The following is a 25,137-nucleotide window of genomic DNA, read 5'->3' on the forward strand; positions in this document are numbered from 1 at the left end:
ATCTTCCTCAGTCCTCTTCCTCCTCCCCTCCTCAGTCCTCCTCCTACTCCTCCTCCTCGTCCACAGTCCTCCTCATCAGTCCTCAACAGTCCTTCTCCTCCCCAGTCCTCCTCCTCCTCCTGAGTCCTCCTCCTGGGTCCTCCTCCTGGGTCCTCCTCCTCCTCTTCATCCTCCTCCTCTTCCTCCTCAGTCCTCAGTCCTCCTCAGTCCTCCTCCTCATCCTCCTCCTCAGTCCTCCCCCAGTCCCCCTCCTCCTCCTCCTATTCAGTCCTCCTCCTCCTCCTCCTCCTTCTCAGTCCTCCTGAGTCCTCCTCCTCCTCCTGAGTCCTCCTCCTCCTCCTCCTCCTCTTCCCTCTCAGTCATCCTCCTCAGCCATCCTCCTCAGTCCTCCTCCTCAATCCTCCTCCTCCTGGGTCCTCTTCCTCCTCTTCATCCTCCTCCTTTTCCTCCTCGGTCCTCAGTCCTCCTCCTCCTGGGTCCTCCTCCTCATCCTTCTCATCAGTCCTCCTCCTCCCCAGTCCTCTCCCAGTCCCCCTCCTTGCCCTCTTCCTCCTATTCAGTCCTCCTCCTCCTCCTCCTCCTCAGTTCTCCTCAGTCCTCCTTCTCATTTCTCCTAAGTCCTCCTCCTGAGTCCTCCTCCTGAGTCCTCCTCCTCTTCCTTCTGAGTCCTCCTCCTGAGTCCTCCTCCTCCTCCCTCTCAGTCATCCTCCTCAGTCATCCTCCTCAGCCATCCTCCCCAGCCATCCTCCCCAGCCATCCTCCTCAGCCATCCTCCTCAGTACTCCTCAGTCCTCCTCCTTCTCAGTCATCGTCAGTCCTCCTCCTCAGTCCTCCTCAGTCATCCTCCTCCTCCTGGGTCCTCCTCCTCCTCCTCTTGGGTCCTCCTGGGTCTTCCTGCTCCTCCCCAGTCCTCTTCCTCCTCCCCTCCTCAGTCCTCCTCCTACTCCTCCTCCTCGTCCTCAGTCCTCCTCATCAGTCCTCAACAGTTCTCCTCCTCCCCAGTCCTCCTCCTCCTCCTGGGGCCTTTTCCTGGGTCCTCCTCCTGGGTCCTCCTCCTCCTGGGTCCTCCTCCTGGGTCCTCCTTCTCCTCCTCAGTCCTTCTCCTCCTCCTCCTCAGTCCTCTTCCTCCTCTTCCTCCTCCTCCTCCCTCTCAGTCATCCTCCTCAGCCATCCTCCTCAGCCATCCTCCTCAGTCCTCCTCCTTCTCAGTCCTCCTCAGTCCTCCTCAGTCCTCCTCCTGAGTCCTCCTCCTCCTCAGTCATCCTCCTCAGTTCTCCTCCTCCTCCTCCTAGGTCCTCCTTCTGGGTCCTCCTCCTCCTGGGTCTTCCTGATCCTTCTCCTCCCTCTCAGTCATCCTCCTCAGTCATCCTCCTCAGTCATCCTCCTCAGCCATCCTCCTCAGCCATCCTTCTCAGCCATCCTCCTCAGTACTCTTCAGTACTCTTCAGTACTCTTCAGCCCTCAAAATTTGCCGCTAATGTCCACCAATGTCCGTCCGAGTCCGCCAATGTCCGTCCGAGTCCGCCAATGTCCGTCCGAGTCCGCCAATGTCCGTCCGTGTCCGCCAATGTCCCAAAAAACACGTCCGTTGTCTCATAGAATCCAAAAAGGACAGGACATAGACGGACATAGACGGACATGACACCCCCCCCATAGAAGCATAATTTGTTAAATCTATCCGGGCCATACTACTTTGTCAAGCTAATGACACTCACTTATGACGCACCAAACTTTATTGACAAGTAATTTGAATAATGTTAAGTACTTATAATATAGAGAGAGTAATTTGAGAGTAATTATGCACTCATTTCATCAGATGTAAAAATAAAAGCATCAGATAGCAGCTATATTTGACTGTAAAATGCTGTCGTTAAGTCTACTACAGAGCGAGAAATCTGAGAAACAAGTCTACTCTTGTGCTATTAGTACTAACGGGTTGGTCGCCGCCGGTCAGTGGGTCAGTTGTTGCTGTTAACTTGATATAACATTGATGATAACTTTGCAAATCTTTCATTTTGATTGTATCGAAGTATCTTTTTTTTCAGTTTAAAATCTCTATCGCATAGCTATTGATATTAACAATTTAGTCATGACTTATAATCTGCTTACTATTTTTATTGATTTTGTGAATTTAAGCGGATTTTCATCATTTGCAGGCCACTCAGATGGAACCACAACTCTACTGAGACCGGACAGAGTTCAGGTCCTATCAACCCACAAGTATCCAGTAACAGCGCTGTGTTTTACTGATAACCACCTCATCATAGCTAGTACAGACCACAATATCGTGCTGTATGATGTGGGGGCTGGTTAGTTTTATTTAATTGTGTTATTTGAATTTTACAGTACATTCCAGTAGTCCAGTACATGCTAGTACATGCCAGTACATGCCAGTACATTACAGTACATTACAGTACATTACAGTACATTTAGGGCCTGTCGTGATATCATGGATCGCTTAGGTTCCACCAGGATCTGGTAGTCCTCATAATTCTGCGGCCTCTATGTTTCGTCATCTCGCACAACTCTTTAAGAATCTTGTGGATTTGGCATGTGAAAATTTGCAGCCTTCCAGACATTGATTGGGTTAACGAGGTGTCGTACGTCACCTCAAGATCGGGTGACAGGGGGCTGACCAGGCCAGAACCCAATTGATTGGGTCTTAGGTCACGTGATTATGAGCCTGAGGTCACGTGACTATGACGTCACCAGACCTTCCTCTCCGTTTCCCGCTCATTGGACCAGGTGAGCTTGCATGCATGTGAATGTGGGTGTAAGTATAGCTGTACTGTAGTTTATACCTAATTAAACCCCTATAGAAACCGAAAATTTATTTTCTGGCAGAAAGCTAGAAATTTACCAAAATATCGTCATTGTTTTAAATTTATTTTGATGACCATTCCTGACCTAAAATCGCACGAGAAATCGATTAAACTTGGTTTCAGAACTCAACAATGCTTCCTTATGTCTTAAAATCCATGTTTTATCAATACAATCAACATCTCGATCATGTAGTTAAACTTATTACTTAACGGATTCAAGTATAGTTACGCGGTAGACAAACTAAAACAAAATTGTAGGTTTATAACCTACCAGGACCTGCGCCGAGTTAAACTCGTCGAAGGTAATATTTGAACAAATATTTTACGAGTATCACCCGTTAAATAAACTTATATGTATAAAAACCTTGTGTTATGTGGCAGTTGTATTGCAATTTGTGCAATTTCAGTTGGGCAGCTTTTTTTAAGTGTCTGTTATTTCAATTTTCGTAATTAATCTGGAAGTATTATCGGCATCTTTTCACACATATATGACTACTAGCACATACACAGTGGCCAATAAGCTGTACACAGCAGGGTTTCAGCGTAATAATCGATCTTTTAGAATGTTCTAGTTTGAGTGTAGAATAGCCATTAGAGCTGAGTGTAAGATTAGGTAGGATTAGTGTATAGCTTTTGGATGGTTTTGCGGAGTAAGACACGCGTTAGTAGGGTGCATTAGTTAACAATATGTGGCCAATTGCCACAGCTTATTCTACTGATAGAATATATCGACCAATGGCAGCAGTTTTAATCAAGATTACGCTAAAAAAGGCTGCTAAATTACGCAAGAAATGCAAGCATTATTTTAATCGTTACATTTTCAATTCGTTACAATTTTCCATTCAAAAATGAAGTTTTCCTCCCTTATTGGAGAGCCACTTGAGTTACCTCAAACGATTCCTTCGACTAGGAGAGTGCTTCAATTATTACTTCTTAGAAGTGACCAGCAACCGAAGGTACAGATTAACAGAATTCTGACCTTGGTGGCTGAGGAACTTGTTCAATTTTATGCTGAATCGGAATTATTGATATCTCTTAACAGTAAAGCCAACATCTTCAAGTATGTAGTTTCAATTTCCCTTGTAAATATTATCGCTGAATATATGATCAAGCTATTAGATATATTATTACTTGCAACTTTACAGTGAATTTTTTATTCTTTTTGTTACAATTCGTTCGATATCCGTAGATTAAGACAGAAGTTGAGGGAGCGAGTGTGAGCATAGAACACGTATCAGCAAATTACGGACTTTGTTTGTTTATGATGTAACACTTATTTCGGAGGTTTTTATTCATTCATCTTTTACTTTTAGAAAACTGAAGAAACTTCATGCAACCATGAAGAAGATCCGTAATTGTAAAGTCAACAATACACCGTACGCCGACTTCCAGGATGAATTGAACAAAAGATTCTCGGTCCTTGGGAAGTTTTCTGACCCGAGGTTTGTAATACTCACTCCCATTCACTTTGATACGATTCGTTGATATGATTTTTTGACGTATTGTATACAGCTTGCACTTAACCATATGGTTCAGACAAAAGGACAATTAAACTGGTGTTTTGTCTTTAACGGGTGATACTCGTAAAATATTACCTTCGACAAGTTTAACTCGGCGCACGTCCTGGCAGGTTATAAACCTAATTTTGTTTTAGTTTGTCTACCGCGTAACTATACTTGAATCCGTTAAGTAATAAGTTTAACTACATGATCGAGATGTTGATTGTATTGATAAAACATGGATTTTAAGACATAAGGAAGCATTGTTGAGTTCTGAAACCAAGTTTAATCGATTTCTCGTGCGATTTTAGGTCAGGAATGGTCATCAAAATAAATTTAAAACAATGACGATATTTTGGTAAATTTCTAGCTTTCTGCCAGAAAATAAATTTTCGGTTTCTATAGGGGTTTAATTAGGTATAAACTACAGTACAGCTATACTTACACCCACATTCACATGCATGCAAGCTCACCTGGTCCAATGAGCGGGAAACGGAGAGGAAGGTCTGGTGACGTCATAGTCACGTGACCTCAGGCTCATAATCACGTGACCTAAGACCCAATCAATTGGGTTCTGGCCTGGTCAGCCCCCTGTCACCCGATCTTGAGGTGACGTACGACACCTCGTTAACCCAATCAATGTCTGGAAGGCTGCAAATTTTCACATGCCAAATCCACAAGATTCTTAAAGAGTTGTGCGAGATGACGAAACACAGAGGCCGCAGAATTATGAGGACTACCAGATCCTGGTGGAACCTAAGCGATCCATGATATCACGACAGGCCCTACAGTACATTACAGTACATTACAGTACATGCCAGTACATTACAGTACATTACAGTACATTACAGCAGTACCTAACTTATCTAAAACATACTGACTGACACGTTATGTTTAAAATTGGATATTTCATTTTGAGAAAGAGAGTGAGTGTTATTTAGATATTCGTATAGTGTGAAATATACAAGTTGGTGAATATACCAACATATTCGTATTTACCTGTGCTAGTGTTTTATGAGTTATTTTATGTAACCGTTCCAAACGAGTGTATTGGGCCGGACATTGGGTACTATGTATTTGGAAACAAAAACTTATTTTATTTCCGATACATCGAAATAGGAACTGATATGATCTCAGATATAAGGGAAGAGAATCCAAAACTGATATTATCTCAGATAAAGTGAAAGAGAAACTGATGATCCACAAAGGACCAGTGCGGTGCCTGTGCGTCAGTAAGGACAGTTCACTGCTTATCAGCGGTTCTAGTGACCAGACCATCTGTATAACTAACATACTGTCTAATCCAGAGGTTGACAGATACCTTAAACTTACTGAGAGTGATTCAGGTAAGATTATAACTCACATCATTCGTTTAGTTGTCCAAATCTTCCACAAAATCATTGTCATTTAATCGTTACGTAGCATAATAACCTCCAAAACTATTATACGATATTAGATATTATTATATATTGAACGGATCAAGTTGTTAAAGTAATTCATATTTTCAACACTAATTAGGGTGATGAAATTAGACTGGTACTTTATTAATCTCATATCACATCAAGACGAACATAGGAAAGGAAGCAGTTCTAACGAGCTCTTCTCAAACACAAGGATATATCTTGTGAACTTGGCTAGTATATATGAAACATTTGATATGGGGTTGTAGAGGGAGTTATGTGCCTCGCCGGGCTAAAGTAGTGGATGACCTTGCTGTACGGCAAGTTAAACAAGGATCTGAAACTACTAGGTTCCGTACAGACTCAACTCTGCACCCGTGTCAATATGTTCATTATATGCAAGCCTCTTGATTTATAACTATTTGAGCTCCGTTCCCACGTGAACTATTCAACTTAGGAATGTTGTCCGGAGTGTGTATAAGTTACTTACCCTCAGGAATGTTTTCCGGAGTGTATATAAGTTACTTACCCTCAGGAATGTTGTCCGGAGTGTGTATAAGTTACTTACCCTCAGGAATGTAGTCCGGAGTGTGTATAAGTTACTTACCCTCAGGAATGCAATGTTGCGTAGTGTGTATAAGTTACTTACCCTCAGGAATGTTGTCTGGAGCGTATATAAGTTACTTACCCTCAGGAATGCAATGTTGCGTAGTGTGTATAAGTTACTTACCCTCAGGAATGTTGTCTGGAGTGTGTATAAGTTACGACAACTCACTGGTAGTTGCTACAGCCACCAGTGGTACAATATTCCTCTACGACACGACATCCCCAAAACCAGTACATAGTCACTACGATGCGCATCAAATGGGGGTGAACGGGTGTGACATCACTCTCGAGGGGGAACGGAACCTGCTCTGCACTGTTGGTAGGTAGTTACAGTTCTCTTCATTAAGTTAAACGACTTCTGTTTAAGTTATAGAGAAGCCTCGAGCCCCCCTCCCCCAAGAGAAACCTGCTCAAACACTTTATATCAACTTGTTTTCCCCGCTAAAACATCGTGCAAATATTCACTCTACATTCATTTTATTACAATACTAGTGTAACCCGGCCTTCGGCCGGGATTTCACTGCCGCAGTTAAAAAGGGTAGGAGTATTTACCCGCTGAGTCAAAACCCGCATTAGGTGAGAAAATTCTATTCGGAGTGCCCTCACGTATTCAATAGTATTTAACTTTAATCATGTCGTTTACACTCCTCGTCGAAATTAGAATGGCACTGAAAGACCGAGACGTTGATTACGTCCTCTAACTGTTGAACTAAAAGTCGTTCTACCACGACGTCTCCTTCCCCTACCCCTGCCGTTATTTTCTGCAGGCATTAGCCTGCAATTTATTGAGATTATCTCTTTATTGAGATTATTGTTTAAGATTGAGTTGAGACAGTGTCCTCTACTGCACAGTGTCCTCTACTGCACAGTGTCCTCTACTGCACAGTGTCCTCTACTGCACAGTGTCCTCTACTGCACAGTGTCCTCTACTGCACAGTGTCCTCTACTGCACAGTGTCCTATACTGCACAGTGTCCTATACTGCACAGTGTCCTCTACTGCACAGTGTCCTATACTGCACAGTGTCCTCTACTGCACAGTGTCCTCTACTGCACTGTGTATCTGTCAACTGAAGTGGGTTGTGCTGTTGACGCACTCTACATTTTCATAATATTACATATTATTATATATATTTGATATTTCTCGTTGTATCCCTTGTTATTCATCTAGCACACTCAGCCTTGTTGATTACTCTCATGTCGCTATCTCTCCTCCTATTTGCCCTGTAAGTTTAATTACTTAATCGCCCGTGTTATTATATATAATTATATAATATATACTCATGTAATTAGTTCCTGTGCTTTTTTGGCTACTCATAGGCACTCCTAAAAGCCTCAAGTACGTGGTTTTAGTTTCCGTGCTCAGTTTATTTGTTTCCTCTCGTTCTACTCTACTTTATGATGAGAAAAGAAAATCTAGAAAAGTTTGCAGACAGCAGGTTTACTTATTACCCCTATGTTAACTTGATTTTGGCGCAAATAATCATCCTAATTATGTTATATAACTATTCTTTAGAATATACACTCGCCGCTTAGTATTATGTAAATATGATTACTGAGTTAATAATGGAAAGATGAAGTATTTGTTTGTATCCAGCCCCGCTTGCCGCGGTCAGTGACTAGGATAAAGGATGGCACGAACGAAGTGAATTTGTCGAACTTCATTTTGTGTGATTTATCACTGTTATCTTTGCTACTAAACTACTTCATATCTCATCTTGTTTAACGGTAGTAAGACCTAGTTCGTTTAAAATTAGTAGTTTCCATGCTGTTTTTCTTCAGAAATTCAGTTTAAATGAGTCAGCCGATTATGAATTGCTCTTGTGATGGATACAAACATATTTTGTCTACACATTATGTCTAATATAGTGAAACAAAACCTTTTTATTTATCACACTGTGATAACCAATGAGCTAAGGGGCTAAACAAACCTGCTGAACAAACCTGCTGAACAAAGCTGCTGAACAATGCTGCATTGTTAAGTGCAGGGACCAGTCCAGTACCTGAGAGAGATAAGCAGTAACTTAGTCACAGTTAGCAGATCATACCCAGTGTAAATTTTGAAGTAGCACAGTATCTCACACGTTATCTAATTGTTAACTAATATTGAAAACATGGTAGTCGGAGTCCGGCATCTAACACCGCTTAGGATACAACTTTGGACTCTTTATTTATTTTAATATTATTTATTTATTATACATTAATAGCTCCGCTTTATTATTACTTTTAATTTTTCTTTATTAAACGTTAAGAGCTCGGGTAGATTTAAATTGTGGAATTTGCTAGTGGGGAGATATTATCATGATATAAAAAAGATAACCTTTTGAAAAATTTTTAAAATGATTAGAATATTTCACAGGTCAAATATCGTAAATCAATAAGGTTAAAGTGGTTATATTTAAGAATAAACTAAAAACACGAATCAGAAATTGTTCGCTTTTATTAACATTTGGTTTTGAAACTTGTTTCACTAATTAATGTGAATCCATAATCAAGTTCGTATTGTTTGCTGTATCCTGGTGATGTCCCAATACTTCCCATCCTAGTGGTTCTGCATACAAATATACATTTGTATATAGAATAGAATATGTAGAAGCTGAGTTTTTGAAGTACTACATGACGTCATCAAATACAACATGACGTCACTGCGTGTCCCTGAAAACATTCCATTGTCCGTGAGAGTATCCTAGTCCGAGGTTTCCAGTCTTTTAGTTCGCTGGTGGTGGGAATCTTAAAACTCGTCTGATCATCATCATGACATTCCTTCGTAGCTCCCTGCTTCTAGCTAATATTATAAGCGGTGTCAGAAGTGCGTTCAGTAGAGGTAGTGTCGTGCTTATCATCAACTTGCAAACTGCCCAGGCAAAGGAACCAGGAAATACATCATCTCCGTACATTCGGTAGCAGATCTGAATGATTGCTATTCCGGAGTTACAGACCAAGAAAACAGCAGAGAGGATGGAAACTGTGGTATTGACACGTGACCAATCAGTGACCACTGGATGGTCAGGGTCACGTGCACGTGCTCTGTGCCACGTAACAATGAATTGGGTCACGAGGCAGATCATGACGACCCCTATCGGTGCTAAGTATATCCACCCTACCAGAACACTTCGTATCATCTCCCTACTTTTCAAGTTAAGACTGTGTATAAAGTGACTAATGAATTCCAGTAGATGATGGCCAACAAAAGACATCTCCACATGATCCCAGAGAAAAAGCCACGGCACACAATACATATTGAAAAACATGCACCATACATCAAACACAGACAATACAACTAAAACACCCACAAGAAGAGTTACTGCTATCATCAGAGTTCCAACTTTGACTTGGTGGAAAGGGAAGGATATCTTAACAGTCCTTAAAACAGCAAGTATCATGTTCAGGAAAATCGATGAGGCGTAGCCGAGTAGTGACAGAAGGGTGTGTATCACTGCACATACCTTAGCAGAGATAGGTAGTGGTATAATGTCACGTGACATCAGAACGCAACACATCATCAGGATCAGGTGACCAACACACGTGATCAAGTCAGCTGCTGTTATCAGGAGAAACAGTGTGTTTGTGAGGGTTCCGCGGTTTCTCCAGTAGTAGGTCAGGACTGTGGAACAGACTGCTAAAACTAGGATACACAGAGGAATGTTGATCGGGGCGACGAACATGAAGAAACTCTTCCAAGGTTCAGCGTCATCATCGTCCGTGTTCTCCATCTAGAGAAAAAAACAAACACGGCCCAAAGGCAAAATCTCAAAAAGCAAATTATAACACCCTGTAATATTAATTTCCTTTATCAAAAATTTCAAATCTATGAGGGCTGATGGGCATCGTCTCAATTTGAAATTTCATCCCGGACCCACCAATCACCATATGACTACAGTAAAATGGTACAAGGATAAAAACCATTATTCTGTCCTACATTTCCATCCTAATCCACTTTCTCACATTTTTATAGAAAATTCTATATTAACAATATAAATTTTCCAAATCTATATCATACATGGGAAGGAGGTTACAAAGAGGATCGTCTCAATTTGAAATTTCATCCCACCAATCACCAAAAGACTGCAGTTATATGATCAATGTTATTCCCTTTCAAAATTCTGACGTAGTCTGAACTTTCTCACAATTTTATAGAAAACTGAGAATCATTGACTGAGAATCATAGAGTGTTGTGTATCAAAACATCATGATCCACTAATATGTGGCGCAGCTGGTTAGTCAATTTTATCTTCTGTCCACTGGTCCTGAGGTAGCGAGTGAATCCCGATTGGGCTAATATCTTAAAGATAAATGTCACTCACAAAACCATGGTTTGAATGGTAGAGGGGCTCATTAGAGCTTCGGAAATGAGACTGGTGCACACGTCACAACTCTGTTATAGTAAAATCTGTACCAAAAGAACAATGACAGGAATACAGAAAGAGGAAAAGATGGGCACCTCGTTTTCCAACTTGCTAGAGTCACCCAATTCACTCATTTCATTAATATTTCGTGGAAAAGGTGCATATTTAGTCGCTGTTATACCGAAAACTAATTTACTTTTATGTATGTTAAAGACATTGATGATAATTGAAATAGTTTAACTGGTTATAGGTTTGCTTCAGCTGCTAAAATTAATCCATCTGATTTTGTACAGTCACTTGATATTCGCTTGAAAAACGAAAATATCAAGTATGATTAAACACTAGAATTGTTTGTAGTAATAAATTAATTCGTATGAATAAATGTAATCATTTAACGCATGTAATAATAGTTAACAGAAATAACGTGTTATCAGGGGCAGATTACCTGGTAAAGTTGTGGTATGTAGATAACTACGTGCTCACTTCGCACAAGACTCTCACGGGACACACGGGCCAGGTGCTTTGTTGCAAGTTTCACTTGTTAGGCGACAGTGAACTCGTTCTTTTTACTGGTAATAATTGTTAACTTATTACTTAATTGCTTCAGTTTCATTATTGGTTAATTAGTTAACTGCTGAATTATTCATCGCTGAATAAGTTAGCATTTAGTCTGTTATTCAATATCTTTGTTATTTGATAATAAGATGTGTTATACCCAGGGTCGTATGATAAAACAGTGGTGATATGGAGTGTGGAAACTGGGGATAAGATTCACCAATCTATCTGTCACTCCAGTTTTATCTATTCTATCTCTTTATTTGGTAAATATTGTAATTTGTTTAATAATTTGTGCTATTGATTTAATTATTGAATATTTTGATATGAATTGTTTTTCTTGAAGCTGGGGTTGACAGTAAGCTTATTTAGCTCTTCCACCCAATTACCACAGAGGATAAGTTAGTTACGTGTAGCTCAGACAAGACTGTGAAGCTGTGGAATGTTTGCTCTGGTAAAGTCAGATCTATTAACGTTATTCCTACTGCTTCTCAAGAGATACTGACTGATTGGTCTTCCGAACAGGTTTTTAGCGGGGTTTTTATTTTTAAACTGATTATGATGTTTGTAATAAATTAGTCCAATAGAGTCCAATAAATTAGTCCTTACGAGGGGCTTCCAATCGTCTGTTATTAAATTATCTGTCCTAAAATTATTGAAGTAATAGTAAAACTGTATGGTATTGTTAACTGTATGCCGTGTCCGGGCATTAAATTGTCTTTTTTTGTGATAATATAACGTCTTGTGAGTAGAAAGTGACGCTAAATCACTTTGCAGTATATAAGTTGATGAACATGTACTTAGTCCACTCTCACAGGTAAACAACTGGTTGGGTCGGTTATTACCGGGCCATGCAGACACTGAACTTGTTGGAAAAGATCTCGCAAATATGGGTTAGTTTTATATCAATAATAAAGTTTATTTAAAGCTTGGAGTAATCTGTAATAAGTACAATAAAATAAAAGGCAGTTTGTTTAAAACCGAAATTAAATGAAAATCGTTATGATAAAATTATAACACACTCTAAAGATCACACATTTCATTCGTATGCTTATATTAATGTTTAGGTTTATAACGTCTCTCATTTGGAAAATGTTTATCAGATGCAAGTCCTTCAAATGTTCATTTCTAGTTTCTTGAGTTGAAAGTTTTGCTTGAACTGAGTTTCCTGTTCATCAGTTAATCACGTGACGTAATCAGTTCGTCACGGTTGGCCACTTGCCAATATTTCTAAGAGTATTAAGTATCCAGTTTATTAATAACCGATCACGTGACGTTATTAGTCACGTGACGTCATGTTGTGACGTTATTAATCACGTGACGTCATCAGTTCACCACAGTTCGCCACTTGCCAGGAATTTTAAGAGTATCGAGTATCCAGGTCTGATACTCTTGCATTCTCATCAAATACACCACTGGGTTGAGTATTACGTTTAGAAAGACTGACACGTCAAACAGCACGATCCCTTCATAATACTGGAATATTTCACCATCGAGAAGCGTCGGATGAACAAAATAGAGCAACTGAGAAATTAAGCACGAAATATTGCTAATGAGAAAAACAGTAGTGAAAATGGTGATGGTGACCGAAACCCGGCGAAATTTACGGTCGTCGTCGTTACCAAAAATAAGGCGGGTCAGTAGAAAGCGATTACTGATCCAAAACAAGCAAATGTTATCAATGATGTCAAGAAAAGAGCGATGCCACATGAAAACACTGGGGGGGGGGGGGGGGGGGTCCAAGGGGAACTTTGGGGAACTTTGGGAAAGTCCCCCAAGATTTCTGAAGTTACCCAAAAAAAAGTTCCCCAAAACTCCCTTAAGTTCCCCAAAATTCCCCAAAATTATTCAAAATTATTCAAAATTATTCAAAATTATTCAAAATTATTCAAAATTATTCAAAATTATTCAAAATTATTCAAAATTATTCAAAATTTCTCTAATATACATTAATATACATTAATACCCATTAATGTTAACATGTATGTTATTATAAGGTATAATCTTAACTTACTTGTTGATACTTGCAGCATGATAATTTTTTTGGCATGGTAATTTTTTTGGGGAACTTTGGGGAACTTTGGGGAATTTTGGGGAACTTTCTGAAGTTCCCCAAAAAAAAGTTCCCCAAAATTCCCCAAAATTATTTGTTTCATTGATAATTTTTTGGGGAACTTTGGGAAAGTCCCCCAGGTTTCCTGAAGTTCCCCAAAAAAAAGTTCCCCAAAACTCCCCAAAGTTCCCCTTGGACCCCCCCAACACTATAACAAAATACTGGTAGACCGGTAGACGACTGGTGTTTTATCACTGAAATTAAGTCCACAACAAGAACTAGTGGCCGCATAAGCACCGTATGACCATTTTGTTGAGAGGTCTATCACATCTGTTGCTATGATAAATGCGGCATATCCAGCAGCTATAGCCCTGAATCAGGGCCCCTGATGACCCAACAACGTTGGATCGTACGGTGGGGACATGTCATGGCCACAGTACGAGTCACACAAATCACTGTCGCTAAAAACATGGACATAATCCTTGTAAACTTGTTAACCAAGGTCCAGGCTGTGCAAAACACATCTCTACTAAAGAGCATCGGGAATCGATCATTGAGGAGAGAGGCTATCATTGGAAAACATAAAGAAACGGTGAAGAAATCTACGGTTGTTATCACGAGATATTGAATATCATGAATGGTCTTGTGTCTTCTGGGCCAGAAGTATAACACCGCTGAAATGTTCCCCAAGAGACCTATCAAGGTTCCCAAAATTAGCGCTGATCCGAGAACTCTATCGGGGATCTGAATATTAAAATTCTCTGTGTACTCAACACTCCACCCAGCATCACCAGGATTAATATATAATATCAGCGTGACATTAGATTCGTCACGTGGAATACTAGACTATGTCGTGGTGTACTAGACTATGTAGACTATGTCGTGGTGTACTAGACTATGTCTTGGTGTACTAGACTATAGCGTGGTGCGCTAGACTATGTCGTGGTGTACTAGACTATGTCGTGGTGTACTAGACTATGCTGTGGTGTGTTAGACTATGTCGTGGTGTACTAGACTATGTCGTGGTGTACTAGACTATGTCTTGGTGTGCTAGACTATGTCGTGGTGTACTAGACTATGTCGTGGTGTGCTAGACTATGCTGTGGTGTGTTAGACTATGTCGTGGTGTACTAGACTATGTCTTGGTGTACTAGACTATGGCGTGGTGCGCTAGACTATGTCGGTGTACTAGACTATGTTGTGGTGCGCTAGACTATGCTGTGGTGTGTTAGACTATGTCGTGGTGTACTAGACTATGTCATGGTGTACTAGACTATGTAGACTTTGTCGTGGTGTACTAGACTATGTCATGGTGTACTAGACTATGTCGTGGTGTGCTAGACTATGTCGTGGTGTACTAGACTATGTCGTGGTGTGCTAGACTATGTTGTGGTGTACTAGATTATGTCGTGGTGTACTAGACTATGTCGTGGTGTGCTAGACTATGTCGTGGTGTACTAGACTATGTTGTGGTGTACTAGATTATGTCGTGGTGTGCTAGACTATGTCGTGGTGTGCTAGACTATGTTGTGGTGTACTAGATTATGTCGTGGTGTACTAGACTATGATCTCAGAGGAGGAACCAAGAAGTTACCGAACTAAAGTAGACACAATGTTAATGTTACATTTGAGAAGTATCTTACCAGATATTATATTGATGAATATATTAATATACATGAATATTATATATAGTTTTAATGAACAAAATATGTATATTAATATATTAATATACATATTTTGTTCATTAAAACTAATAAAAGAGTAACAGTCCGTGAGTTCGCCTTCATTATCCCTAACCTAAACGACCACATTAAATGTTGACAAGCAAGACTTACTTACTTTAGGTTACTTTATATTAGACGAATAGTTGTGTATAATAAGTAATGGTCCATACAATAATTGGGGGTGGCTCCAAAGTGCCAGGAAATATAATTGTTAATTAATTAATTAAAAAAATTTAATAAACAATAATATTCAACTTTCTGGTTACATACCTGACGACTCACGACCAACAATCCTCGCTACATGAGTTACCAACGTGACTATCACGTGACTAATAACTATCACGTGGATACTGGATATCACGTGACTAATAACTATCACGTGTATACTGGATATCACGTGACTATCACCACGGACTTTCAAGTCTCCCTCCCAAGAAAGTAATGATTATGAACGCTTTTATTCACCAGATTATGGTACTCTCTGTACATAAAATTGAGCAGATAAACTAAGGTTTAACTACATAGCCTTTAGAATTAGTAAATACTGTTGCAAATTTACATCTAATTTCCGACAAATTAACTTGTCTTTTTAGCATGATCTCTAAATTTCAGCTGGTTTGTTCAACTTATTTCCTTCTTTTCAGCCGTAAGCAAAAAGGAAGTAGGGGGAATATCAGCTAAATGTAACGAAAGAAATATTTAACAATCTCAACGATTACAGCTCCACGTGACTTCTGCCATTGCACACAATCGCTTCTTTCTCAATTATTCAGACTTGCGAGTGTACAACAAGATTGCTAAAATGAAAGCATTAGTCTTGTTAAATAATTCTACTTAAGTAATCTCCAGCCTCATTCTGATCGGTGATCATGAGATGATACAATGACCGATATGACCGATATGATCGATATGACCGATATGACCGATATGATCGTCCAACTCTTTTTCAGATTTGGACACACTAATGAACTCGATAGTTTGTGACGAGGAGAAAAAGACACGGTTGAAGCAATCTATATCGTTGCTACGTGCTTTCGACGGCATTCCTAACGAGTTTCTGTGTCCAATATCCATGGAAATAATGACAGGTCACTATTAAAGTATTAACGTAATAATTAGATGATTGAACGTTGCATTTTAAAGATGTTTTATATGTTTCTGGTAATTATGGTAACTATGGTAAATATGGTAACCATGGTAACTATGGTAACTATGGTAACTATGGTAACTATGGTAACTATGGTAACTATGGTAACTATGGTAACTAGGTAACTATAACGACTTTCCAAAAATGGATATAGGATGATAACGGTGATCTCAAATAATTTTATCTGACAAAAACTCACTCAGATGCAGAACTTAAAGTTGACATGTCCAATTAAAAAAAACGTTGAATATTATATACAAAATAGTTTTACAGCTGTTTATGAATTATAATCAATGGTGTCATTCCGAAACAAAAAATCATTTCCAATATATTAAAATGTTTTTATGCATGAAATCAAGAGTAAATTTTAACAGTCATCCAACCCAACTACGGTTATTGATCTCAATTACCCTACAAACGTCATGACGTTGTTTCAATTCCTCTAAAAGTTCACTGTCATATTTACTAGTATGTTTACTAGAATCAGACATACTTAGCAGGATCACTGAAGAATAAACTCTGGCTCTGGAGATTGCCAAATAGAGTTCCGGAATAATTGAACCGACTGTAGATTTCAAATTCTTCTCATTCTGAACTTTAAACATGTCTTGAGGGAAATTACAGAGACCGGTAAATGAAACGTATTTGCAAAAAAAGATAACAGCTGGCCACTCTGCTGAAAAAGAACTGTCTGTTGAAAGGACTGGTATTTTATCGTATCCTGCACCTAGACTTTCTAATACACTTTTAATTCGTTGAACATCATCTGCATCATCTTCATATTGTCTAAAAACACCGTAAACTACTACTGCAATATCTTTGTTTTTCAGACAACTATCTGCCCCCTTTAGTTTTACCACTTCTGTGGAAAGGATATGTCTCCAAGCAGCCCTAACATTATTTTCCAGATGGTAGATAACAGGTTTAGGACCTCGAAGGAAATGCCCTGTTTCTGGCCGTGGCCATTTGATTGCTCCTGCAAATTCAAAATCAATTTTCTTGTAGTGTTTTATGATTATTGATAACACCGAGGAAACTTCGTACGTATTCCTAAGATTGATGGATAACTGTTTTAAGTTTCCGAAATAACCTTTAAGCCCGTCGCTGAAAACTATTGGTTAACCATTTTCAGGGTCAATATAATTGAAATATCTGCTGCACCAAGTTTGAGATTCATCACATACTATCCAGATACTTGTGTCGTTTTTGGAACTGTGCTCAAGAATAGGGCATATGCCGAAGGATAGAATATCTTTGTAAATTGAAAGCGTGTTATCTATCAGTTGCTGATAATCGTCTAAGAAAATGTAGTCAAATATCTTCATAAAGTTGTAGGTGTTTCTTTGTTTAGTAGTTGTAACTAAAGCTTTTGCGGCATTGATCGTATCGAGCAATATAATTTTGCTGGTACTGTCGGACAGTATTTGTAACACTAACATGGTTGCATTATCTAGCGTTTCAGGATAATTGCTATATCCAACACGGTTAGCAAACGTAATAATCTCGCATGTCAAATCCTCTCTAATGTTGTTCAGTATTTCTGCTGTTGAGTTGAGAATATGCCTCGTTATCATCAAAAGAATTGGTTTATCCGGAGGTGTAGTGAGGGCAAGTTGGATAACTTTACCCAGCATTGCGATAGTCTTGCCAGATCCGGCCGGACCTTCTACCCACAAGAATCTCTCGTTACTGTTAAATACATCTAGCTGATCTTTTGTTAGACAGCTAATCTTTAGATAATCTTTAAAAAGATCTGGAGCTTCGACCATTTCCGCATTTGTAGGATATTTCTTTTCTTTCCCTTCCTTCTTTCTCTTGCTTTCGTTTTGTTTCGCTTCATCGACCGATTTCCTTGTAACAAGTGCTCGTTTCAGTTTTTCATCAGTATCTTTCAAGCATTTAGACAAGCTACAGTCAGCTAAATCCCATTTATTGTCTTGTTTCATGCACCATAGACCTAGCAAAGAGCAGCTTAGTTTGTATCGTAATAGTTTCAAACAAATCTTATGTACTGGCGTAAATGCTTCACAGCAGTCGATAATCCATACCAAGTTCTCTAAATCATCGCTGAAAAGAACTGTTTCGTCAGAAAGATATTGTTCGTCCACTTCCTCCGTTGAAATGTTAGGAAAGAATGTAAACTCGTATATTGTCACTGAAGGATCTATAGATTTCATGAGGTTGTTCATCCTTTTTCTCTGCATTCGTGCGCTATTGCAACAACCTTCATACTTTATGTTGTCGACTTCTGTACCTTGAAATGCTAAACCTTTAACCTCAAATATCGCTACGAAACAATATCCTACTACTACGAAATCACATTCTCCTTCAATTTATTTTTCAAGTTACAATCTTTTATTCTAGCTTTTGCAACATTTTAATTGCTCTCTTATCGGTAGTGTTATCTCAACTTGCTGTTACACCGACACGTCGTGCTGTACGCCTTGGCTTTTGTAAAATGGATTTTTCCGTCGAACATCTGAACAGATTTGAAAAGGAGCTATCGTCAGCGATGAATGAGATTTTGAAGATGTCAAAAGCACAAAGCGTTACAGAACTGAATCATGCGAGATTAATGGCTGTAAATAAAGATCCCTTGGCTACTGCAGTTGAAAATCTTTCTAAGCTAATGACTAGTAATCTTGAACTTTGTAAATGTGCAGCCAGTACGATAGACAAACTTAAATCAGATCAGCTGAACTATCAGAAAGACCAGATTAAACAGCAACAGGAGCAACTCGACTCTTTTAAAACAACTGTTCATACCGAGATGAAGACAGCGTGGAGCGATATCGTGAAGAAGAACTGCGAGACAACTACAAGTACTCCGTCGATCAACAGTATAAAAACAGCTGTGAAAACCGTAGTTGAAGACGACATCCGTAGTAAGAATTTCATTATCTACGGTGTACCGGAGAATTATTCCCCTGATCCACACTTAGTGGCAGAAGAAGTGATCGAATTGATTTGGGAATCCTCAGGGTGTGATCCTAAAGTTGTGGCAGCAAATTCTATCGGGACTAAAACAACTTCAGGCAGTGGTAAACCGAGACCAATAAAAGTGACATTGGCTTGCGCGGAATCAGTAAAAATGGTTCTTGCTCGAGCAAGAAATCTGAAGAAATCTAAATGTACAGCGTACCACACATGGTACATCACACCTGACAGAAGCAAAGAGGAGAGAGCAGCTCATCAGAAACTTGTTGTCAAAGTAAAGGAAATGATCACTGATGAGCCAACAAAGTATCATTATATTAGAGACGGCAAGATTTTCAGTGTAGATAAGGTTAAGGTGTAACATTCGGTGTTTTTGATATCTACATAATTACTTTGATTTAAATGTGTGTATGGCTCTTATTTATGGCTGTTGCGTGTATTTGTTGATTACGGCTAATAACGAGGAACTTTTAATTATGAGTTAAAAAACTGCAACCGTGATTGTAACTCAGGTATGTGATGACTTGTGGAGCACACATCGCTGAATAGCAATCGCGAAGCAGGTCTCACCAAGGCTAGGTATATTTAGGGTTTTTTTTTTTTCTGAGGACACTTTGCCAGTAGTTTAACTTTTTGTGTTGTGAGCTACGGTACAGTGTTTCAATTTTTGGATATAGTGGTATGTTCTATCTTTTTATTTATTTATCTAATTCTAATGTAATATTTCAATATTATAGTAAACATTAACCAGTGTACCAAAAGCTGGTCCCCAAACAAACAAAAATCGTCCGGTCGTTTGTGACATAAATGATCCTGTGCTCTTTTCTTACAACGCATCTTGTCACACAAATGTTTTGGTAGAAAAGCTGAATACTGCATATGAGTGTATTCTAACTGATGAATAACCAGATAGTTTCCCTTTACTTCCTCAAAACACCGATACAATATTACTTCTGCTACATAAGCATCCTGGTGTTCTTTTTCTTGGACATTCATACCCTCAAGGACTTCATTCTGAGGGAGTCTATCAATATACTTTGATTCTGGTATGGGTGGCATCATTATTAGTACTCGAGTACCATCTTTCTGCCAACATTTCTCCAGAATTTGTTTACCGATAGTTTCCTCAATTCTTTTACGTAATGTGGAGGGTAGATTCATAGCCTGTTTGAAATGTAATAGATTCTAGTTAGGTAAATGGTTTATGATACTTTTTCTCAGTCTAATTATGTATTTAAACTCAGCTGAATAATTTGTTAATGAATTGGTGCAAATAAAATAAAAAGGATCAATGGTTCAAGATTAATCGCATCCCTCTTGATCTGAATTCATCACTACACAAACCAATGTTTTTAAATTTCAAAATTCAAATAAACTTTACATCAATGTATTACAGTTATATTTAGAAAAGACCACAATATCTCCTGTTAGGCAAAAACATGGAAAATGAGAGCTAGAAAAATATTCTTGAGACTCAACACTACCAGACTGCAGCTGGAGTGAGAAACATTATGTAAACATAGTAAAATTTATTTCGGCTGAACCAAAACACGGTGGTAAAACCATAATTACATTGGTGCCGACCCTACATAAAATACATAATTTGAATCATTAATAAATAATCAAGAAAACAAATTAAAATGTATACGATACCTTCTTGCTACTACTCCACAGACTGTCACGACATATCAAAAAAACAACATAATCATATATATTACTAGTATCACCCGGCCTTCGGCCGGGATTTTACTGCCGCAGTTAAAAAGGGTAGGATTATTTACCCGCTGAGTCAAAACCCGCATTAGGTGAGCAATTCTATTCGGAGTGCCCTCACACGTATCCAATAGTATTTTAAAACATAATCGCATATAAATCAGTTTTTTCGCATGAATAATTAAGTCATTTTTAGGCACCACATTCCATGATCACAGGGTCCGTACACCCTGTACCACGACTATTACACCTCATCACTCCCGTCTTGAACCGCTTTCCATTTTTAAGTGGACTGAGATAATTATATATAGAGTGACTATCGAGGGCCGAGGTAGTATCGAGAAAGTAGCTAGAGCGAATTGAAAAGAAACAACACAGATACAATCTTAGTACTTTAATACGAAAAACATAAGCTCGGTTGACAAAGCACTGTAGTTACTCCTGAACAAGTACCATTCCAAAAAACAAAAAAAGCTAAACTGCTGAACTAACTGAAATATCTAAAATCAACCCACTCTGACAGCAATTCCCAAACTCTCCAGTCTCGCAGTAACAGATCAACGTACCAACGTAGGCACGGGTTACACTAGTTATATAATGATATATAAGATCACACACCATGCTGTACAGCTGCAATACATTATTACGTAATATTATAGCTGTCTGTTTGGACTATAGTGATAGAGTTCATACGACAATATAATGCGTGTTATCGAATATAATAGGCGGGTTTATACTTTTGCATTTCAACTACGATAGTGAAGTCCTGGCCGTAGGCACGGGTAACACTAGTAATATATAAGACCACACAGAATGCTGTATAGCAATACATTATTACGTAATATGAAATATTATATTGATTCTAGAACCTTCTCTAGAGGTCAACTCAAAGTTTTATTTAGTATTTAGGTAATTGTTTTCTGCAGTAGATATCGATATAATTTACTTGTTATGTTTGATTTCCAGCTCGTTCATCGTAGTTTTATGATAGTAAATTTGTATAAATATCATAACCTTTCAATATGGACATAAACTACTAATGTAATATTAATATAGTTTAAGTTTTTGTCCCAGACTTTTCTCTATTTTCAATGTACATCATTAAACATGGACATGTCCAGTTCATTGTCTTATTATTTACTAGTGCACCTTGATCAAACATGCGTAGTAGGATTACTGACGAATACACTCTGACTCTGGAGATTTCCAAATAGAGAAATAGAGATCAGGATTACTTGTATGACTTCATAGTAGCTACACCCGGAAAAGGTCTGACATAATTCTACAGATGATAAGTTATCACTATGTTTCACTCATCCATCCTTCCTTGGATCTTTTAATAACCATACTGATTTTCAGTCTAATAGCACTGTCCATTTGCCCACCATAGGGGTTACAAAGCACAGTGTATCTTGTGGGAACCTTTTACAATATCATAGTGCTCAACCAGAACAAAAGTAGATAAAACAGAATGTGAGTAACTGCAAGATAATATATTCATGTAATGAGTCAGAGTGTGTATAGCTGCCGAGGTGCTTATTACCACAGCGGCAAACATAAAACAATAGCTGAACCGGGGTTTACAATGCAATATTTACCCCGCAGTATCTGCAGCTTTGTTTAGTCTGTTATACCAGCATTTTAGTCTCACACACTCTCTATTAAGACGTGCTTATGCTTGTGCTTGTGTGACGTGTTTGTGTGGCGTGTTTGTTTGCAATGTTGTGGTAAACTTTCTTCTGACGTCACCGGAGTTACTGGTTATTACGTCACAGAACGTTCTACATTAATTCACTTTCTTTCCTTATCAGCTGTTCGAATGTTGCAGATATGTAAACACTAGCAGTACCTTCATTGTCATTTCTCTGTCATGAACTAATATTTTCAGTTTCGATCTTCCTTTTCATTATATTACTTGATATTAATGAAGAGGGTTCATCCAGAATCCAGATACCGCCAACAATATTGTAGAATATTAATTTGGAGTATTTCCCGACATCTTCTCTAGCAAAATCTTATTAAAAAGAGTCATGCTCTGTAATTACGTCTTTGTGTTGCAATATTTAATCGGTTTGTTGTGAACTTACTGACTCATTATAGAGTGAAACAATGATATGGCCCCACAAATGACCCTCGTGTATGTCCAGTCTATAATGTCCAATATTAGGGGCTATATTTATCTAATTCTAATGATATTGCTGTTTCGTCTTTATTACACTGATACAGTTTGTATATCACTGTTCAGTTGCTCTCGTCTTGTAGAGACCTACTTTACAGCAATAGTAGAGCAGTGATATAATATAGAGCAGTGTGCTATACATTTGAAACCCAATTTAGTAATTGCGGTGTTGTTTCGTTTGTATTGATGAGAAGTACTTCATGTCAAGTTCAATAATTTGATTGCAAGTTTGGTGTTCTCATCACAGATTGTGCGTCTAGTATTTTTTGTATTACCTAATGTGTCAAACTTTGTGTATCGGTGTTAAAAAGGTAAATTCCTTCACAAAATTATGTTCCTTGTTTTGAGCTTATTGTGAACGTGAATAAGTAACTTGTTTTATAATAAGTTTGTTTTTAGGTGATTTGTACAATACTTAAATAGCTCTTAAAATGAGTATTTAAGAAATTATATGATGCATCAAAACTCATTTTGCACGTCTTTTTAAGCGATAATATGGATTTTTACAGTCACAACAATTACCACGTCTATTCAGCAAATTATGTCTTCCTGTCTTCCAGTTCTTTGCGATTTTAATGAATGAAGCATACTCAGAATATCATGAGTGTTTTAAACAATTAAACATCATACTCAGAATATTACAAGTGTTTAAAACACATTGTCAATGACAATATTTCCAGATCCTGTGGTAATGACAGATGGACACACATACGAGCGAGCTAATATTACAGAGTGGCTCTGTGCTGGCAACTGCAGATCTCCATTTACCAACACCACTCTGTCCACTAAGTCCATTGTGTCTAATCACAACTTGAGGAATATCATCGAGACTGTTTTCTTTTTAGATTGAACTTTTATTTTGTTTGTTTTCAGATGTTCGGTTTGCCGTTTGATCACTTTCTATAGTTTTCTTTCAGATCAGATAATTCGAGTTTGTAGTGTTTAATGTTTGCGTTTAAGTCAGAGGTTTTTATCGCTTTTCCTGCTATTTTGAGGCAGTTTAAAATCTTGTTATGTTTCAAATGTATTGTAACTTTGTAATGTTTATTGCTTTTAGATAATAACATTGTTAAATATCAGCTGTCCGAGACGAAAGGGAAACTCGTTAGCTTTTCGTTTTAAAGCGATTTCTCGACGGTTATCACCTCTCTAGATGATGCTTAAAACATTTGGCCTGTATTCAATTTGTTTACTAAATGCAATAGGGTTTTTCGGCCACACCCTTTTCTAGGTTTTCTGTCAGTCTCTCGAATTTTTGTATTTCGGCCCAGGAAGGTGGTAGAGACTTTTCTGATACACCAAAATGTACCTGATACACCAAAATATACCACATTTATATACAACTTATGAAGCAACATATACTTCAAAATGCTTATTTTCGGAATTATGGCCGAAAACCGGTTCATATTTTCATAAATTACGTCAGCAAGTTTTTGAGCAAATTTTGAAGACCTCAGCTAGGCCCACACCAGCAAGGCCCAGACTCGCTGTACCATTCGCCAAATTTGCTGCACTCCTGCCGCACGTTAAGTATTTTCAGGCAAGTGCGGAATCTCACTTTTCGCAAAATCTTCTTAAATCTTTAAATGGTGCCTCTGAACCGAACCAAATTGTTGTTTTCAAATCAAAGTTTTCCTTGGCACCAATTTCGCCAAAATGTGATCACCAAAATTCAACTTAAAACTTTTAATTCATTCATACCATGAAACCACGATACCAGGAATACCGGACCTAAAATAATTCCGTACTGGGTCCGGACCAGATTGTCGACCGACAACCGACCAGTACCCCACTTTATAATTATAAATGCTTTCTTGGGACACAGTGAGAGTCTCACTGTGTCCCAAAACATCAATTATATGATCGACCCACTCAAAAGAGCGAAAACAGATTATTATAATAATTGATTTCACTGGATATTGGTCTGTAATCCCTGGATCTGTTGGCCACAGTTTAATTTAGCTCAATACCGCAGTGGTTGGTTGATGGTTCCCTATTCAGAATGACCCCATATTCTTTTTCATGCAGTCACATATCAGATTTTCTCATCGTATGATAATGCGTGTCATTCCCTCGTCAAGCCAAAAGCATTTTCGGCCATTATTCCGTAAATAAGCATTTTAAGGTATATGTTGCTTCATAGGTTGTAATAAATATG

The 25,137-nt window shown here is 38.5% G+C and overlaps 2 protein-coding genes across 3 annotated transcripts in view; both read left to right on the top strand.

The window, feature by feature from the left end:
* The window catches only part of LOC134821056 (uncharacterized), a 97,784-nt gene that overhangs the window by 2,980 nt on the left and 69,667 nt on the right, over positions 1-25,137 (top strand). The window lies entirely within an intron of this gene.
* Positions 1,815-24,332, top strand: LOC134821052 (WD repeat, SAM and U-box domain-containing protein 1-like). 2 transcript variants are annotated; one of them, XM_063831719.1, is made up of 10 exons: positions 1,815-1,949; positions 2,157-2,309; positions 5,497-5,667; positions 6,458-6,646; positions 11,106-11,243; positions 11,391-11,492; positions 11,621-11,751; positions 12,044-12,119; positions 15,954-16,091; positions 23,660-24,332. In XM_063831719.1, the coding sequence occupies exons 1-10, from the start codon at positions 1,862-1,864 to the stop codon at positions 23,827-23,829; spliced, it is 1,356 nt and encodes a 451-aa protein (XP_063687789.1). In that variant the 5' UTR covers positions 1,815-1,861; the 3' UTR covers positions 23,830-24,332. The 2 variants fall into 2 exon arrangements, with proteins under 2 accessions (XP_063687789.1, XP_063687790.1); XM_063831720.1 differs by lacking the exon at positions 15,954-16,091 and having other exon boundaries at positions 23,660-24,138.

This window comes from Bolinopsis microptera, chromosome 9, assembly GCF_026151205.1.
Source record: "Bolinopsis microptera isolate Bmic1 chromosome 9, MBARI_Bmic_1.0, whole genome shotgun sequence".
NCBI classification, from domain to species: Eukaryota; Metazoa; Ctenophora; class Tentaculata; order Lobata; family Bolinopsidae; genus Bolinopsis; species Bolinopsis microptera.

Excerpts from the sequence above, each read along its gene's own strand:
- LOC134821052 (XM_063831719.1), top strand. The coding sequence starts at position 1,862 with ATGCTGTCGTTAAGTCTACTACAGAGCGAGAAATCTGAGAAACAAGTC. Across the intron at positions 2,310-5,496 it reads GCTGTATGATGTGGGGGCTG|ATAAAGTGAAAGAGAAACTG; the intron begins GTTAGTTTTATT and ends ATATTATCTCAG. Across the intron at positions 5,668-6,457 it reads ACTTACTGAGAGTGATTCAG|GAATGTTGTCTGGAGTGTGT; the intron begins GTAAGATTATAA and ends ACTTACCCTCAG.